The 20,464-nt window shown below is 38.8% G+C and overlaps 1 protein-coding gene across 1 annotated transcript in view; it reads right to left on the bottom strand.

Moving 5' to 3' along the window:
• PRUNE2 (prune homolog 2 with BCH domain) overlaps positions 1-20,464 on the bottom strand; it is a 100,813-nt gene that overhangs the window by 38,004 nt on the left and 42,345 nt on the right. Inside the window, exons 6-8 of the mRNA XM_088157013.1 lie at positions 14,985-15,143; positions 7,499-13,994; positions 6,242-7,043 (exon numbers count right to left, since the gene is read on the bottom strand). Of these exons, the coding sequence (XP_088013139.1) occupies positions 6,242-7,043; positions 7,499-13,994; positions 14,985-15,143 (7,457 nt within the window). The remainder of the gene's footprint in view (positions 1-6,241; positions 7,044-7,498; positions 13,995-14,984; positions 15,144-20,464) is intronic.

Here is a 20,464-nt window from a genome sequence, read left to right as displayed (position 1 = left end):
ATACTAGTAGTAGTAGTAGTACTGAGATTACAGTGAAGCTGTGAAATTAGTAATGTGGCAGAAAACAAGGTCTTAATTCTCTATGTGCAGAGTGCCACAGAATATTTTTGAGATTTTAGGATGCTGTTGAGGAAACTTCCCTGTCCAGCCATCCACGAGCCACTCTGGCAGTCACACTCACAGCCCATGAGCTGGGACCCCACACTCATATGGTCAGACCAGGTTTCCTTACCACTGCAACCCCACGCTTCCCATAGCAGAGCCTCAATCCTTAATATAATCTAATCATGGTGTGACAACAGAAGAACAGGTGGAGCTGGGTGCCTCTGAGGAACGACCCCAAACACAGGAAATTCTGGGCTTTTATGCCCTCACAGTTCGTGTGTGCAAAAGTCTGGGAGTCATCCACCAGAGTCATCAGTCCCTGCTGTGTATTTCAGTGTTCAGTCGCCTGCTGGAACAACATATTCCCGTGCCCTTCATTGTGCAAAGGCCAGAACCAGTTCATGGACTCCTTAACAGATGCTCTGTTGGGACCACTTACCTCACCGGGGCTCACTGCCAAAGTCAGGCCTGTGTCAACAGGGTTAAAGTTTCAAAGCTTGTTAACACTTTAGGCTGAAATCTCTTGTCATTGATCACATTGATTGGAATATATTATAGAATTAATTAACTCAGAAAACAGTGGTGCTTTTAATAGTGGAGGATTTTTTCATTTAACTGCTAAACCATACTAATTAAGTGCAGGTGTTCTTGCTTTAAGAAAGTGGCTCTATGAGGCCAATCTCACAATTTAATAAAAATTTCAGTACCATTAGTAAATAATAGTAAGTTGTGGGTTTTTTCACTTTTAAAGTTGTTTTTCGGTCACTGAAGTGCTGTTCTTTTTAAAAGATTTTTTTAAAGGTCTTGGTATTTGCCATGTAAATATTAGAGCTGTTTTTACAAAAATGAGATCATCAAGACCTTCCTACAAGCAGCCTTCTCAGTTGTTGCTCCTGTACTTACATGTTTGGTTTTAACCTTTAAAGCATGGTCCTTGTGTTAAGTCAAATGTCATGCTTTGTCCTGCCAAGTGGGAGACCTAAGTTCAATTCCCATTTCAAGTCCATAATTTTGTAGCTCAGCAGGAGCTGGAAGCATAACTGAAACAGCATGCCTGGTCCCCAGAGTGCCCGGAATTGCTTTCCAGAGGATCTGGCCAATTAATAAACAATCTTGACAGAAGTGAAAGATGCCAGCCCCACAGGTTTCCAAGTGAAAAAAAGGAAACCGGTATCCAAAGGGAAGTAAATGTTACTTTATTTTTTCTTCCAACAGATTTTCAAGCCTTTAAGCATCCTATATACAGTACCCTACTTTGCCCACAGAGGAATAAGGCAAACCTGGGATCCCTAACTCATGCCTTATTCTAGCTTTGGGATGACAGAAGGGACATTTTGAGAAAATATTTGGTGAAACCTTTGGTCACTGGAGTTAATGTGAATTTTTTTCTGGGTGTCAGTATTTCATTTCAGTACTGGGCACGGATATTGACTTAAATAATTAATGGCCTTGAGATTTATTTGTATTTGGCTAAGTCACAGAGACAGCAGAGTTGTCTCTGAATTCTTATGGATCTTGTAAGAGTCACATATTTTTCTTTAATTAAATTTAATTATCTTTATTCACTGACAAGCACAGGGAAATGTGATGAAAGCAGGTTTTTCTATTAATATAACACTGGATTGCTTCCCCTACTGGGCAATTTTAATAGCCAGCAGTACAGCAGTGGTCACAGAGGAATATTTTGGACAGAGACAGTGGAAGAACTCTCTTTTCCAAACATACATGTGAGCAGAAAATAATTATTCCTGTTACTTTGAGAAAATGCTATCAAAAAGATAAATGTAGCTTTCTTTGAAGTCTTACTCTAGTAGGTTAAATACATTTTTTGTGGTAGTTCTTCAAAGAAAATAGTCTTCTGCTCAGTTTTGCCACCAGTTTTCTAAGCTCTCCACAAAACTTTCCAAATATCTCTGTTCTTATTTCTACTGTTCTCACTGCTTCTTGTACCTTAAGATTTGTATCATTGCACTTTGTTCAGCTATTTCTTACTCTTTCTAATAAGGAAAAGGATACTACTTCCTTACAACAAAGGTAAAAGCAAGTATGATCTGGTATACACAGCCATTAAAATACCCTGAGGAATGTGCTGGGTAAAAATCTAGCATAGCCATCTGCAGTGTTCTCCCTCTGCCTCCTGACCAATTCATCACCACCAACCTTCATACAGCTCTGCAAGACAAGACACCTTCTACCAAGAAGAAAATTACCTCCCATCTTCATAAATTTTACTGCTGGTATGCCTACAGTCAGCAGCAGCAAAGTATGTTATCCTGCCACCTAACATGCTGCAAAAAAGCTGTTTTCTATCTGGAAAGACTGACATTAGTAATGCGCTATCAAATCTTTTTGTACTTTTTTAGGAGCCCAAAGAAGCTCTAGGGTTTGTTACTTTTGGTGCTTGTGTATTTCTGAGACAAGCTTATGTGTTTTCTCTAGTGTTTTAATACTAGTAAACATCATTATTCTTCATTTCCTGCTGAAGCTTTTCCTTGCAGAAATAAAACAGGAGATGATGGAAGAACTTTACCTCTAGCCCTAGAGTTCTTTAAAACAGCTTTGAGAGTTATGTTTGACATTGGGATGAATGGGGCAGTGACTAGCAGATATCAAGATTTTAAGGCACTTCTTCATTCTAGTTTTTGTTTATGCTTTCTGTTTCAAAATCTTAATTTCCTCTCTATGTAACAGGCAGTTTTATTAGAAGAAGTGGCAGACGTGTGTTGGATGAAAGCAGAAAACAATGCGAACTGCAGCCCTCATTGACTTTTCTCCACTACAAAACGAACCTACTTCAGCACAGTACACGTAGGAACTTTTTTTTTTCCCTAAGGAGGGGCATAGAGATATAAAAGGGATTGGAACACAGTTACTAAGGAAGTGCCTTCATAAACTTTGGATTAGGATTACTAATTCAGCTGTTCATTGGCTGATTTTGAGTTTGAGTACAAATTATAAGTTTCTTTATTTTTCAAAGATCATAGAACCAGAGAATGGTTTGGGTTGGAAGGAACCTCAAAGATCACCTAGCTCCAACCCACTCGACAGAGGAAGGGACACTTACCACTACATCAGGTTGCTCAGAGCCCCATCCAACCTGGCTCTGAACACTTCCAAGGATGGAGCATTCACAGTGCCTCCCCACCCTCACACTAGAGAGTTTCTTTACATCCTATCTGATGTAAATCTTTGGCAGACTCAGAGCCTGATGACTAGCACCATCAGGTGCCTCCCAGAAATTGTATTGCAATAATCAGGAAAGTCTTAGCTTCTTCTTTTACATGATGACACTAGTGTTTCTTCATTAACCTCCCCCAGGCTGGCAGCTCTGCTGCATCACATTGTTTCAAACTTTGTTGGCCATGAAGGGCAGTTAATTTCAGACTAAAAAGTCAAAAGCTGTATACTGAGTTATGTTTCAAGAAGGAACTTCTGTTTTTAAAACTGTCAATTAAATACATTAAGAAAGCATTTCTAATTACACACTTCTACCACGTCAGCTGCTAGTTTTTCAGCTGTTGATGCAAGAGCTTCCATGAAATGGGCGTATTATCTAGAAATAATGATTCCTGTATGTGTTTCATCATGGTATTTTTTTGTGCGTTTGCTTTGGTTTCAAAGGAATCAAGGCCTCTGTCATCACGTTGTGGGCAGGCACAGGCATGCACATATTTGTTCTCCTGGGAAGTCTGAAGTCTTTATCTAACTCACCAAAGACATAAGCTTATTACAAGTTTATTGAGTATCACCTACCAAGCAGAGGGGAAACTGAGGGAAAAACCACACTGCAAAAGCAACCTCTATAACATACAAAATTGTCACAGAAGATAAATAATTACTTTTAATGACATTAATGCTGGAAGAAAATTCCATTCAAGTTTACAACTTACCAAGGAAAAAAATCTCACAAGAAAACTTAAACCCAAAGCAAAGTAGATTTTACTGGTTCCATGATCCCACAATTAATTGTTAATGTAAAAGCTGAGTTAGTTCCTTACTTTGCTTCTCTGGGCATCAGGATCAGTAGTGTAAAGGACAGAAATAGCACTGCTACTGGCTAAAAAGACATTTAGTATTAAACAACTTTTAAGTGAGATAAGAAAAAAGACTAAACTAGAAGCTATGGTGACCATATATATTCTATATCAAGAATAATTTTATCTTTTTCTTGCATGATGCATCATGAGTTTAAATTTTTACTGAAAACACAAGAAAATTAACACAGTCCAGTTTTGGATTTTAATGTGGGAATTAGTTTAAGCAAATGCACTAAGTTCTAAGAATAATAAATGCACTGCATGCAAAACTCCAATGTGAACTACCATGGAGTACTACTTCAGGATTTGCCCCAGTTCCTAAAAACCAGCAGAGCTCTTGTCAAAGTGGATCTAACGATTTATAGCAATAAGATGTTAACGCCCCTATAAAGCCATGGCCATAGGAATGTTTCTTCTAGTACCAATCTAACTTCAAAAATCAGATTTTCTTTCTGAAAATAGAAGTGTCTAATTAAGGTGAGGTGTCTAATTAAGAATCTTACTGTATCTAAGTTATCTCAAGTCCAAAACGTGCTGGTTTATTTACAAACCTTCTAAATCAGATACTTAGAGTTTTATTTTCCTCTCTAAAAACATCATGAGAATGTAAATATGACAAGTCAAACCCCTAGGATGCTGCCTGCATGTAATTAATCAGTGTGACTTCGACTGGGTTAGCATCTGCCTGTTTTTAATTTAAAATGCTTTATGGGAGACAGAGGAAATAACATACGATTTCTTCATGTCAGTTTTGCAAGCTTGCAACTAGCCAACACCCCTAAACTACTCTTCCTGTTTCCACCTGTTACCATTCATTACTGAGTTGTGAGCAGACTGGTACGCATTTCATGATTCTAAGATTTTTTTACTAGAAATGCAGGGCTTGTCAAAAAAGCATCTTTATTAATTGAAATTAGGTGTTTTTAATCAACTCCCAGTGAAACCCTGCAGCGGTAACACCAGAAAATGGCTTCCATGGTTAACAAACAAAGCGCCTCCAAGTCAAAGGACAACTAGCTTTCCTGGATTTGCAGGTAGTAAGCCACCTTTCCACACAACAACACGGATGCAAAACAGCTACTTGGAAATATTTTTTTTTTTGGCTTCTCCCAGATTTCTCTTCTACAGGAAATTTAAAAATTTCTACTTTTCCTTCTGGAATGGAATTTAGAAGCTTAGAGGATTGGGTGCAACAGAAATGCTGTGCCAACCCACCATACTCTTGCTAGTTTCAACGTCAAGCACTCAATATTTGGTTTGCTTCAGATTCTACAGATCTGATGAGTGCTCATCTTCTGCTAACACTTCTGAAGATTTTCCTCTCTCTTGATGGCAATCTGCTATTTGCAAAGGAAGAGAGGTCACAAAAGAAGCATCCTCTCCAATAGACTACAGTAAATGGAGTCAGGAGGGCCACCCCTCACTCCATCTGATGACACAGCAGAGAGCCACTTGGCAGCAGGAATACTGCCATCACAGAAGCTGCACGTCCACCCAAAGCCAGGTCCATTGAACTGCCACTTCAATTCAATCAGTCTCCTGTTTGAATAATGCTCCTCTGATCTGACTAGAGCTTCAAAATGATCACAAAGACTGCAACTTTCCTTCATACTTTTCTTTCTTCTATAAGCAGCACATTTTTCTGACTCTGGGCCTTGACTCCTTCCTTTCTTCCTTCTCAGCAGTTTTGCACAGGGCAGAGATGGTACTTCACTTCCATCCCTCCATAATCTCATCACATATAGGCAATATTATCAGTACCTAGCTTGGGTCTATATTCCCTGGCCACACCTGCTTCAGATTTAAAGGTAGTTAATACAATCAGAGGGAATTCATGGAAGGAAGACAGATTTACTCCAGCAAGACAATGACCTTCAAATCAACTGCGAAAAAACCCTAATTTGGCTCATATCAAAAACGAAGAACCAAGAATCTATTTACAGAAAGGGAGAAATACATTGATAGTTAAATAATGTAAATACATTGCATACTTCAGACTTGAAAATCTTGCCATCTATTCATAATGGCACACACCTCAATAACACAGGAAATAAATGAACAGAAGACTTTTGAAAGAAAATAGGTTGATTTTTACTTACCCTGATTTTTGATTCAATTCTCTGTCACTGTCGAGAAGAACTGTTTCCTCCTTCATTTCTTGTTCTGTTGCTACATTATTCCCAAGCCTCTGTTGAGAATTTGCTTCCCATGTACTATCACCACCAACTACCTGCAACTCTGATGTTCCTGCGATGTCTGAACTCACATTCTCAGCAGTCAGTCCATCTGAAGGAGAACAGCTTTCATGTTTGAAAGATTTCTGAAGAGGAGTTTCTAACTCAAATTCTGTCCAAGTGTCAAGAACCAATTCCTGTGCTACAACAGATGCCAGTTCTTCATCAGGATGCCCGGACCCTGATTTTGGCGTCTCTGTCTTGGCAGAAGTTTCTTCAGGTGATAAGTCGCTTACTTCATTTTGGCCCAGTATAATCCAACCCTCATCTTGTCCACAGATTTCCTGTGGTTTCCTTTCACCATCCAGCTTTTCAGGCACAGCAGAAGAATTTTTCTCTTCTAAGTGAACAGCATCCCATCCAGTCCCATGAACGAGGTGATCTTTGCTTTCATTTGAAATGGAGGTTGGCTGAAAGGTATCCAAACAGCCTGGTGAAAAGCCTTCATGGGATTCTTGAAATGCAAAATTAATTTTGCTTCTTTCAAGGGTATCATTTGTTGCAGGTGTATTTTCTTCCTCAGTAACAAGGATGTAATCCATTTCCAGTGAAGCTGGGAGTACCTGCATCCTCACATCTTCCTTACTCTCTGTGCTTTCCAGTTCAGGGCTCTTAGGGGAATTTCTCAGTTTTTCCTCCCAACAAAGTCGGGAGTCATTGACAGCTTCTAAAAGAACAGGCAAATAGAAGCTCTTTTTAATTTTTGAATTATGGATTTAGTTACCATAATATGCTTTAATCAGTACTGTGAGATAAAGTTCTTTTCAGTTTGCTTTGCTCTGTTAATGTGTACTTGAATTTTATAACATCATCACCATCATCATTATGGTTAAAGGTTATATATTAACACGACAATCATCCCCAAGGCACAAATAATTCTGTTTCATCCCATCAGCTAGGCCCTGCACAAACAAGAGAAATTATGTTCCTACTTCACTGTTTAAAAGCTTTAGATCTGCCTGAGAGAATGACACTAGAGCTCTTTGCAAAATACATTTCTGTACATTAGGGAGACACACAGACTCCACACTCCAGTCAAAGCCTCCTCCTCATTATGCAGAAATACTCCAGACACTTCCTCCCTTCTCTTACCTACTTGCCCTGGAAAGCAGATTTTCTTACCATCACATGATCTTCTATCTCCACCTGGTGGTGAGTCAGGATCAGTTGTTTCTGGTTCCGATTTTCCTGTCAAAAAATCAGAATCTGGTGGAGTTACTTCAGACATGGAAAGTGATGGTACTGAGGTGAGATTTTCCTCAAGGCACTCTGTGGATGTTTCAGACACCTTATCTTCGGTCATTAGGATGCCCTCTGCACCTTTCAAAGGAGCTGGCAGTGACAATCTTTTTTCCAAAGAAACACTGTCATTAAATGGCTGCTGTGAGAAGAGCTCACCATCTGCATACTCTCTGCTGCCAGAGGGTTCAGCATCAAAAAATGCAGAGGATGGTGGGGTACACACTGCTGGTGATTGGTCGTTGGGTGCTTCCTTAAACACAGGTACATAATTTTCAATTACAGCTTCATATTCTTTTGTTGTGTCATCAAACAGCTGATTATTTGAATCAGATTCATCACCTTCATTACCATCAGGTAGAGAGGATATGGGAAAGAGTGTCTGTTCATCCTTTGATTTCCCTTCTGCTGCCTCATTGCCTAGCAGTGTCAGTATGTTCATTCCATCACATGTGCCTGCAAGGACATTAGTCACCGAGGTGCTCCTGATACTATGTTCTATCTCTGTGTCAGATTCATCCACACATTCTTCTGACCTATCTAGTTCAGCACCAGTTATTGCTGTATGGTCAGTACCAGAATATTTTACAACTTCACCCAAGGCACTAATTTCTTTTGAGGTTTGTTCTTCCCTATCAGGTTGATTGAAATCCATGGGAAGCAAATGTATTTGAGAGGTCGCTATTTGAGCTGTATCAGTTGGTGCTCCTTGATGGCTTGCATGAGTGAAACTTTCATGGAACATGTCTTTCAGATCTAAGGATGTCACCTTTATAACTTCACTGGCAAGTTCAGTTGACTCAACAGGGTCAAAATCCAGCTTATTTTCTAGACTGCATTCTTCTGGAATTGCAAATTCAGGAGACTCCTGAGGATTAGAAGAGATGAGATGATAGAATTCATTGGTCTTTACTGGTTCATAGTCCTGGGGACTACCATTTTCAGAGTGCATCTCCACCTTCTGCATTACTAACTGATGCTCTGAATCAAAATCTGCCTCTTTATTCATATTTGATTTTGTATGAATTGGCTGACTGTCTTTGTCTTCAGGCTCCACTGCAATCTGGGAAGATGGAATAGAGGCATGCTTAGCTCCATATTCCTGGCACACATCAGGACTGCCTGATGACTCTGAACCATTGTCTTGGTCACAGTGTCGTAAAATACCAGGATTTACACCATCTGATTTCAAAGTGACAATCTGCTCAGCATTAGTCCACAGGTCAGGTTCCTCTGAAAACTGCTGATTACTTCCTTGTGTGTTATCCTGTAAAATATCTGGAATAAGAGCAGTTTGGGCAACTAATATACTCCACTCTGGACTTGACTGTTCTGCCATTTCAAAAGACAAGTCTTCTACAGTGAAAGCACCTGGCATGGAGTTGTGCACTTCTACTCTTTCACAGGTGTCCTCCTGTTGTCCTTGAGGATTAAGACTTGCATTTCCCTCACTGTCTTTTGGTTGATCTAGTACAGTGATTGCTTCAACTGCTGCATTTGGTATAGCTTGTTCCTCATCTGAAAAAGGGTTCTGTGGAGTCAGTTGATTTTCCTCATCTGAAGAAAACAACTGTTCCCTCAACTCCCTTTCTTCTTTATCCAGTATGGAAGAATCAAATTGTTTGAACTGTAAAGTGTCTTCATTTATCTGACCATCAGGACTATTGACAGAATGTACTAGTCTTTCATTTTCTTTTTCATCAGAGTGCAGTGAGGCTGGCTGATTTTCATCATTCCCTGTATCAGTGAAATGTGCTTCTGTTAGTTCTTCATCTTGTGAAGGGGAAACACAGGAGTCCTCTTTACTATATTCTAACGGATGTGTTACAGAGTGACTTGAAAGAGAATCTTCCAATTGCTGTTCTTCACAAGGTTGTGAACTCCACCATTCTGAACTGTTACCTAGAAAATCAGACGTTCCTACTGTGGATTTTGGATTAATTCTTGAATCAGCTTCCAGTGACATACTCCACCTATCCGCAGCTTTTGAAGAATGTTCTTCTTTATCACCAGCAGCAGAAGTTGATGTAGGATCTTCATTCATTTGATACAAATATGAGTCTTCGCCACTATCTGTTTTTTCATTGAAAATACTCATCTGAGTTCTTCCCTCAAGTGTTTTACTGTGGCCTGTAGTAGCTTGAGTAGTCTTATTATGATCAGTAAAGTCAATAGTCGCATCCTCCTGCAATACCTTTCTGGCTTCAATTGTTTCAGAATTTTCACTGAGGATGCTTCCCAGGACATTCTCTCCCACCTTAGTTTTTGCACCTAAATTGTCTTCATTAGCTTCAGGACTTGTTGCCCTGGACTGAATATAATCCTCTCCATTTTCAGCTACTTTGTGTTGTTTGTTTTCACACATTGAATCTTCATTAATCACTTCTGGATATGCCTCTGAATTCTCTGAATCCTCATTTATGTCAGGACTTGATAAAGAAGATACAGTATCATCATCTACGTGGGCATTCCAAAAATCTAAGCTTTTAGGAACTTTCTTCTCTTCACCACTTGCTTGAAATCCTTCTTCATATTCATTCCCAAATTCCTGCTCTTTAAAAGAATCTTCAAGATTTTTATTATTTTTAATCTCCCACATATCCCTGTTTCTTTCATGATGACTAGCAACTGGAAGGTCTCCCCACACATTCACAGATGCATCACTTAAGTCAGGACTTGTTCCACTTGAGTGTGTATAATCATTTATTGAATTACTCCACACATTATCTTCTTCCAAATAGCTTTTGATCTGTATGTCTTTTGAAAGGCTGCTTGTGGTATTTGCTATTTCAAGGACTTCGCTTGCCTCAGGACTTGTTCCAGGAGACTGCAAATCTTCACATGGCTGTGAATCCCAAGCAGTTTGGGGAAAACTGTCCTTAAGCACTGCAAATGGCTCTCCACAAAGATTATTAGCAGGTTCTAAATTTTCAGAGTTTGCATTTCTACCAGAACCTATTTCAAGTGAAAATGAATTTTCCACCACAGACATATGTGTAGTATCAGGAACACTAACAAATCCAGAAGGATTTTTCTTTAACTCATCTGTGAAAGAATTTTCATTGGTCTTCATCAATTCTGAGCTATTTTTAGAAGATACTAACTCAGAATTACAAATGTCTGGATGTTTAGGAGTTACTTCATGTAAGAATTCTTGTCCTTCTCCCAGACTTTCTTGTGGTTTATCCATCAAAGGAATTGATGTGGCTTGGTCAAAATCATTCTTTCCAGGGTCATTCCAGACCCCTGAGCTTCCAGGCATTTTAGAAGAATTCTTTTCAAGAGTATCACTAGCCTTATCAGAACTTTCAGAACTACTTTCCATCTTGGGACTTGTTGCATCCTCTGTCACTGTAGCCTCTTCTTCAGCTCCCTCAGAAAGCAGCTGTGACATTTCACTATAATTGTAATGTTGTGGTAAGGGGTCATAAAAAAACTCATAATATCTGCCTCCTTCAGAAATATTTGAAGATTCTAAACTATTCTGCAGCAGGTCGTTTCTCTCTTCCTGACTAATTGGACTGTTTTGATTGGAAAATGACACATTCTCTGTGATTAATACTTCCAAACTAACATTATTTCCCATTTTTTCTTGGGAGGTGGCAACTTCAATAGTTTGCTTGTTTTCTTCCAAATCTGTTTTACCTGAAGATTCATTGCCCTCTTGCACTGGTTTATTACAAATGTCATTAATCATCTGCTGTCCACTTGTCACATGTGTTCTCTTACATTCTTTTCCTTCCTCAGAGATGACAATGGCATCGTCACAGCCTTCCTCACGGCCCTGCTCACTCTGTAAACCCCACGAGTTCAGCTGGTGCACTGAATCCTGACTATCCAGCTCTTCATCAGTACCAGCAGTGTTTTGTGCCGCATTCTTACCAAGTATCTCACTCCCCAAGTCACATATTTTCAGATCCAAACCATTCTCATTTTCTGAAATTGGCATAGAGGTGTTTGTGTCTTCTACAGGAGCACTGCCCACTGTTTCTGCATTGTCAGCTACCCTCTGCCTAGTATTTAATTCATTCTGTGGTGGTGATAAGTCATTCACTGTTTGATTATATGCCAGTATTATTCTTCTGTTTTCAGTTACAGGAAAGTTATTGGTACATGTTTCAGTTGAAACACACAGATCAGGTGTTTGTTCTGAATTAAGAAAATGTTTAGCAGAGTCAGAAAGAACTGGAATTTCAGAATTTCTTTCTTGCAATTGGGTGATGTTATTTAGGGGAGTGTTCCAGATATCTGTATTTCTACTATTTGAAAAAGGCACATTGTTAGGAGATAATGGTTCCTTACTTGATTTCTCAAGTACTTTTGACTCAGCCAAATTTGTGCTCATAAATTTACCAGTAACTGTTTCCTCATTAAAATCCTTGTCCTCATTTTCTCTTTCATCTTCCACATATGTAGGGGATATATATGAATCAGATGTTGAATAATTGGTGTCTGGTGGAGAAACAACTAAATCTTCTGCTATATTTGAGGAACTAAGATCTGAGTTTTTGTATAAGAAGGTATCCTCCCATGGCACCACTACTTCTGTTACTTCTTTTCTGATGTTTTTATCATAGATATTCCAGGCATCTATATTTTCAAATTGTTTTGGTCTATGTTTAGGATCACCAAACACAGTTTTTTCCCCTGTGTTCAACTTAGAATTATTTTGCACATTGTTGAAAACAAAATTTGTATTTTCAGATTTTCCGTGATCTTCTATTGAATAATATCTTCCTTTATCCCACACCTCTGGATTTTCAATCTCATTGTCCACTGTGATTTCTGAAGAATCTGATAAACCAGTTTTTGATATGGCCCATTCCTCAGGAATATTCACTGATTCTAATTCTTTATCTTTGGGCATGTTCCAAATATTTTCTGAGGATCTACCAGCATTTCCTTCATCAAACTCAGTCCAGATTTTGTAAGAGTCTCCAGCTAGCTGGCTACCTTTTCCTTCACCACTACACCATGCATCTGATATCACAGGTGTTGGCTGGCTGACCTTCCACACGTCTGGAAAGCTCTCCACTTCTTGCTTTGTCTCATCTAAAGAAGCAGTTTGCAAACATGAATGTTCACTCTTTTTCTCTTGATTCTCATGGTTCCAATTATCTTGTTTAAACTGATTATCCCACAGACCTGCTTTCATATATTCCATTTGCTTTGACTGTTTTTGGAGGAATACAGAATCTGAGGCTCTTCTATCAGTATGTTCTCGTAGCAGGGGACTTTCTTTAGAATCTTTCCATAAGACAGGACTCTGAAATACAGATTCCTGCTCACTTGAACTCCATGCATCAGCATTTCTGGAATCTAGGTCAAAGCCATCCCACCAGCTCCCATACCTAACACGAGACTGAGAGTAATTTGTGCCATCTATTTCATTAATTTTTTTAATGACATCTTGTGAGAAAATTAAAGGCTGCCCATTATCTAATGGTGAAGTATCTACAAGACTATTCATAGGAGTTGGTGGAATTCTTGAATCAGCAGATTTCAACATTTCTGGTGAAGAAGAATCACCTTCAACTAAATCAATCAAACTTGTTTTCTCACACACTTCTCCTGGATTCTCATCAAATTCAGCCAGACTGTCTTCCTCCATTTTTGTCGTAAATAAGTCAGTTGAATACTTTATTGTATCATTTGCTAACAGGTCTGCCTCATCAAGTTTTTTCTTCAGAGTGTCTTGATGCCCTTCTGATGAATCATTATTGAGAAAATAGTCATCTGCTGGGGAACAATCAACAGAATGAGAAGATGACTCAGATGGAGCTGTAACCATGGGTGCTAGATCAAAGTTGAAAAGATTGAAGTTATCACTATTGCTTCCTGACTGAGACTTTTGTTCTTCAGCTATTGCTCCTTCAGGAATAGGGCTGTAGGAATCAAAGCCAGGCAGAAGACTGTGATGCGAAGCAGCACCTTCTGCAACAGGACTATCATCACTAAGAAAAACAGAACTCTCCTTGGAAGACCGGCTGCTTCTTATGGTAGCCAAGCCACTGTCTGGACTCACAAGGTCTACATTAACATCAATGTGGGCTTGCATAGACCCATTTATGTCTTGAGGATTTTCTATAAAATTGGCAGAACTGGGCTGTGGTTCTACATCAGAACCATATAACTCCATAATACCAGAAGATCCTTGTGAAAGTGGAGCACTTCCAGCAACAGCTTCAGTAGAAGAAGTTCTACTGTTTGATACCATTTCTGGTTGCCTTCTATTCATAACTTCTTTAATTAGAAGAAAAATTTGATCACAGGTCACTGAAGAATTTTCTTGATGATAAATGAGGATTTGGTCACATTCACATTCTAGAGGATCCAGCTCCAAACAAGGATTCTGACATTCTTCTAATTCGCAACAGATCTGTTGAAAAATGGGATATTTCAGAAGTCACTGCAGTCATAGACTTAAGGCACATATTTACTACTTCATCATGTAATACAGACATACCTATCTCTTCCTATTGTTTGGCCATTTCACCGTAGCATCCTTATTATGAGCCCCAAATAGATGATGTATTACAACAGAAGATCAAGACAAAATATGTGTTATATGATTGGACAGACATTATACCATTTGACTTTTTGGTTCACTTCTTGTTAGTAACAGAAAATTCAAATAAATGTTTGGTTGTTCCCTTAAGAAATCTAAGTAAAATTTATGTAATAGTACTTTAGGAATGTATTTATAGAATTGGGTAATTATATTATTAAAATAAAGAAATGCATTTATATTGACCTTGAAAACAATGGAGTCATTTAGCCACCTGTCCCTAAAATCACAAATTTTCAAGACTGAGGAAAAGGTTCAAAAAGTTGCCACTGAGATGGTCTCTTCTATCTAGGGATAAATATAGTTTAAAAAAATGGAAAAAACACCTAGCTCTGGACAAATGTATACAATAGTAATAATTTGTTTTGATTTCAAAGCTTGAATTCTTTAGGAATAGCATATGCATATACATGAGTTCTGGTCATTACCATTTACAAAGTGCTTGCTTATCACTCATTGCCAAAGACACATTTGTGTAAATCACAATACAACCCAAGTCAAAACTAGTGGGAAAAATAACCCAAAACAACATTTAACTGAATTGAACAATCTTGCCTCTTTCAGTATTTCTCATAATCTTTTTCTATTAGCTTGGTCTGAAGCAATAATAAATATTATAATCTTTTTTTTTTCTTTTATTATATAAATAATGGAGCCATTTTAAATAGCTGCTCTGTTGCTGGTCAACTGTTGCTATGTTTTGACCTCACTTAAGTAATCAACATCTTGATATAGACTACTTAAAAACCTCCAATATTTTTTTTCCAGGAAAAACATCTGATTCTTTTTCCAGGTACTTACTTGATTGCCTAGCTCTACATTTTCCGAGTATACTGCTATTTGTTGTTTTGTTTGCTTCTCATCTGACAAGCAGTTGGCCAAAATGACAAGTACATCAAACCCATATTTATCTGTGAATGCTTTCAGATCACCAATGAGACTCCTGTGTAATATGCAGTCCTGAAAAACATTAAGAAATTAAAAGAAATGTCAGCAACTCTTCTGATTCTTTTCAGCAAAATTTCTCATAAAAATAGCCATAAATGTTAAAAGCATCAGCAGCTCTAAAAAGCAAGAGAATTCCATTTCACTTGTCAAAACAACTATGTGCCTAATAAACATCAAGAAGCAGTCCCATAGCACAATAATGGAAGAAAACTAAAATATTTAATGTAGATTTTGCCTTTTTGAATCTGCTGGTGAAACTTAATTCTTACTTGCTCCTGTGGCCTGCTTTTGCAACCTTGCTTTAAAGCACTCCAAGCTCTAGGCTAGTGTATCCCCATGATAAAGAAATTGGGCAAAGGGGGTTAGAGACTTGCATGGACGAGTGTGGAACTCCTAGTGAAATTCAAACTCAAGAAAGAAATACACGCAATGTGGAAGAAGGGACAAGCCACATGGAAGGACTCAAGGAACATCGAGTTGCAGGAAAGCTCAAAGCCCACTTGGAACTGAGTCGGGTAAGGGATATCAAGAACCACAAGAAGGGCTTTTACAATTTTAACAGCAGCAAAAGAAAGATTAGGGAAAACGCAGGGCCACTGGTGAATCAGATGGGTGTTCTGATGGTGATGGAAGACACAGAGAATGTAAAATTACTGAATGCCTTCTTTGCATGTCTTTACTGCTTTCCTGGCCCTCATGAGTCCCAGACCTCAGAGGTAAGAGAGGAAGGCTGGAAAAAGAAAGGCTTCCCCTTGGCTGTTGAGGGTTGGGTTAGAGATCAGCTAGGCAGACTTAGCACCATAAATTCAGGGGATCTGATGGGATGCACACATGGATGCTGAGAGAGCTGGCATATGTTGTTGCTCTGCTGCTCCCCATCATCTTTGAAAAATCATGAATGGGAGAACGGGAGAGGTGCCTGATGATTCAAGGAAGGTCAATGTCACTCCTGTCTTCAAAAATGGCAAGAAGACCTGGGAAACTCCCAGCTAGCCAGCCTCACCTCAGTTCCTGGAAAGGTGATGGAACAGATCATCAGAAAGCATAATGAAGACAAGAAAGTCCTCAGGAACACGGGGGTAGTCAGGATGGATTCACCAAAGCCAAATCAGGTTCGATCAATCTGATAGACTTCTGTGATGGCATGGCAGGATGGGTTGACAAGGGGAGAGCAGTGAATGTTGTCTACCTGAGCTTCAGCAAGGGTTTTGACACTGTCTCCCATAACATCCTCATAGGTAAAGCTCAGGAAATGTGGGTTAGAGGAATGGACAGTGAGGTGGATGAAGAACTGGCTGAAGGCAGAGCTCGGGGAGTCATGATCAGTGGACCAGAGTCCAGCAGGAGGCTTGCAGTCAGTGATATTCCCAAGGGATCAATATTGGGACCAGTCTTATTCAACTTGTTTATCAATGACCTGGAGGAAGGGATCAAATGCACCTTTAGCAAGTTTACTGATGACCCTGGGAGCAGTAGCTGATCCACCTGAAGGCTCTGCTGTCATTCCATGGGACCTGGATCAGCTGGAGGGTTGGGCAGAGAGAAACCCAATGAGGCTCAACAAGGGCAAGTGCTGGGTCCTGCACCTGGGGAGGAGCAGCCCCAAGTGCCAGCACAGGCTGGGGCTGACCTCCTGCAGAGCAGCTCTGTGGAGAAGGACCTGGGGCTCCTGCTGGATCATGAGTTCTCTGTGAGCTGTCAGTGCCCCTGTGGCCAGGAGGGCCAGCAGTGTCCTGGGGTGCACTGGGAAGAGTGTGGCCAGCAGGTGCAGGGAGGTGATCCTGCCCCTCTACGCAGCCCTAGTGAGGCCACACCTGGAGTGCTGTGTCCAGTTCTGGGCTCCTCAGCACAAGAGAGACAAGGAGCTACTGGAGAGGGTCCAGTGGAGAGCCACAAGGATGATCAGGGGTCTGGAGCTTCTCTCTTATGAGAAGAGACTGTGGGAGCTGGATCTGCTAGGTCTGGGGAAGAGAAGACTGAGAGGGGATCTCATCAATAGATAGAAATATCTCAAAGGTGGGTGTCAGGAGGGTGGTGCCAGACTCTTTTCAGTGGTGCCCAGAGAAGAGACAAGGAGCAATCGCCATAAACTTAGTTTATGCAGAAGAAGTTTCACTCAACAAGAGGCAGAATTTCTTTACACTGAGGGTGTCGTAACACTGAACAGCTACCTGGGGAGGTTGTGGAGTCTCCCTCTCTGGAGACACTCAAAACCCACGTAGACACATTTCTTGTGTCACCTGCTCCAGGTGATCCTGCCTTGGTGGGGGAGTTGGACTGGGTGATCACCAGAGGTCCTTCCAACCCTAACAATTACGTAATTCTGTGGTCTATTGCTACTTCTTGAATATATCATGGTTTTTTGTTATAAAAATACTTTATGAAATCTGTCATGCCAGTATTTCATCTAAAAAACCAGATGTTAAAATAATAGTTTTGAGGTGCAAAATCCACAAGCTAACTTCATTTTGCAGCCCTTTATATGTGTCCATGATGATGTCACCCTATTGTAACAGACAATTACCATAGATTGTTCGTATAGATTCCCTTGTTCCTGCTCTTTGAATTGTGCAAATCTTCAGAAAAATACACACACACACACACACACACAAAGTAAGGACTGAGGCAAAATATTTTTACACTCTTTGGATCAAAAAAATTACCTTCTTTCACACACAGCCCACACCAAATACACAGGACGTAAACTTTTATGTTTCCTATTCTTATTAATACTTGGACTAGCCCAGTTATATACAATTTGAAACATAAATCATACATCCACCCTTCTCAACTGGGAACGTAATGCACAACGTGTAAATGTCTTTTTTCAGCCTTCATTTCTGATAACTACTGGTGAACAAAGACTTAGGAATTTTATTTTCTCCTTTATGTTTCTGTTGTTTGTATTAAAATAATTTTTTGTCATCTTCTAGCCAAGACTTCTTTTGATGCTGCTAAGCTACACTGGCCTTGAATAAACAGCAGTTCATAATGAACACAGCACAACTGTATGTGCAGATTGGCATGTTATTCCCCTGCATCAGTCTCCTACCTAAAAAATTACTGGTTTTGTTACAAATATATAAATACTATTTATTAATCTACTCAAATGTGTCCACAAAATGCCCTCCCTCCCTCTAAGTTAAACCTAAAACAAAAAAATCTATTTCTCAAATTCTTTGGAAATAGATTCCTTTCTGTGACTAGAGATGAAGTTCCCCTCTGATGTTTGCATAAAAATTTTTATGTGAAGGTTTATGTGAAGTTCACACAGATCAATGCAAAGTCAGCTGCCAGTTTATTGGTGGACTCTCAGATGTGAAATCTGAATAGAGGGTTATGGTGAGGAATTATTCTGAATAAGCTTTGAATGTCCGAACCAGTAAAATCTTCTGAAGACACAAGTATTGGGTAGATTAGAAACTTTCAAAATGTCCTTGAGCATGAAAAAGTCACCTTAGTTATCTCATTCCTAACTGTAGCTGTTCAAATCTGTTCAAATAAAAAATCTGAACTATAGCAGATTCAAAACCATCTGAAAATCCCTGATAACTCACCTAAACACCCCTGAAGTTTATTCTTTTAAACTACTACCAGCAACAAAATTCAGATACTCCCTTCACAAGCATTCATTCAAGTAAATGACAGTTGCAAACAAGTCTTAAAAACTACCAACGACCATAAAGACATGTTAGATATATGGACTTTCTCACGAATTTGCTAACCTAAATTAACAAGAACATTGCATGTATCATAAATGCTTACAGAAAATTTAAAAATGGCTTCAGAGATGAAAAAAATGTCAGTAATTTCAACAGTTAAGCTGGTACATCCCGAATTAATGAAAAGCATTTAAAATATGCTGTTGATGAATTAGTATAACAGGATATATATGAAGATAGCTAAACAATGACAGTTAACTGGTATTTTTATACACTTTTCTTTTCTTTTACTAGTATGTGCTGGCTTAAGTATTAACTAATATTTACATAGTATACAGCAGGTAAACAGCATATGTAAACATTTTTAGCTGTTATAATGTCCTCTAAATAACTTATAAACAAAAAAATTGATCTTAGCATACTTGAAATGTATGTACTTGAAATAAATAGAATCTAGCAGTACATTTATTTTGCATAGTTAACAGCAACATAACCACTGGAGTAATGTAGTGTCATAATGTGTAACAAAATAGTGCTTTCGTCTAATGCATATAAATAGCTTCTGCTGTAACACAGCAATATGATAAGCACTCTGAAATTTACAAATATTTTTCTTATCAGGTGAGCAGAATGAGAAAGTTGAAGAAATCCAAAGACTTTTGAAGGATTTTTTAACATGACCTGTTTAGTTATTATGCATTTTTGAAAAATACCATTTTATGTAAGTTGTACACTGCTGGGAAATTTCTTTCTCTGAAACTATTTTCTTTCTTCTCAATTCTCAAGATTCTCAAGAATCTCTTTTTAACAGATAATGTAACTATATAGATGGATGATCCTTTAAAAGAGGCAAAATATCCAAGAAATATCTGAAGAGAATCTGTAACTTCTCTGTCTCTTGCAACACTGATTCATGAAATCAACAGCCAATTACCCAAGTGATCACTGCAAAGTAATGTAAAGTGTACATTACACACACTTCTGACTCTTCTAAGCTAACTGTGTCAATATTAACCTGACCAAATTAAGAACAAACTGTCTCTTTTGTTCTTCACACTTCTCACATGGGGAGCACAATATGGCTTTTGTCAGAGGTGCTCCATCATTTTGGCTCAAGGAAACTGTCAGTACAGTTTGGGATTCGTTATTCATGGGCAGATACCCTGATGGGTCTAATGAAGCCTTTCTGCTGACAACTCATTTGCTAAAAATACCCAACCGTCACAAAATATAAATGAGGAATATTGTATCCCATTATAATTTTCACAACTGATGCAATGATCACAATACACAAGTCATACATACTGCTACATACTGCATTCTCTTAATATTTCATGGTCGGTACTTCTGCATTCCAGTTTATTTCTATGTGATCACTGATAAAACTTTATGACATACTTAAATTGCAATATAATAGGGTAAACACCAATGATGCAGCACACATGCAGAGCTAACAGTCTGTGTGCCATTTGTTGTAAATCCAGCTAATTACTAGAAGCCCCCTCCTTTATTAAAAAAATAAATTAAAAAGCAAGGCAAAAGAGTGCAGAAAAATACTAATTTTTTAATAAAAAGTTTTCAGGTGAAGGTCTCTAAAAATTTAAAGAACAGTATAAACAGTATGATGTTTACAAGACTCCAGAAACATGAACAAGAGTATCTGTTGTTTCA

Source organism: Sturnus vulgaris, chromosome Z, assembly GCF_052056855.1.
Source record: "Sturnus vulgaris isolate bStuVul1 chromosome Z, bStuVul1.hap1, whole genome shotgun sequence".
In the NCBI taxonomy this organism is placed as follows: domain Eukaryota; kingdom Metazoa; phylum Chordata; class Aves; order Passeriformes; family Sturnidae; genus Sturnus; species Sturnus vulgaris.
This window is presented reverse-complemented; position numbering and strand designations above follow the sequence as displayed.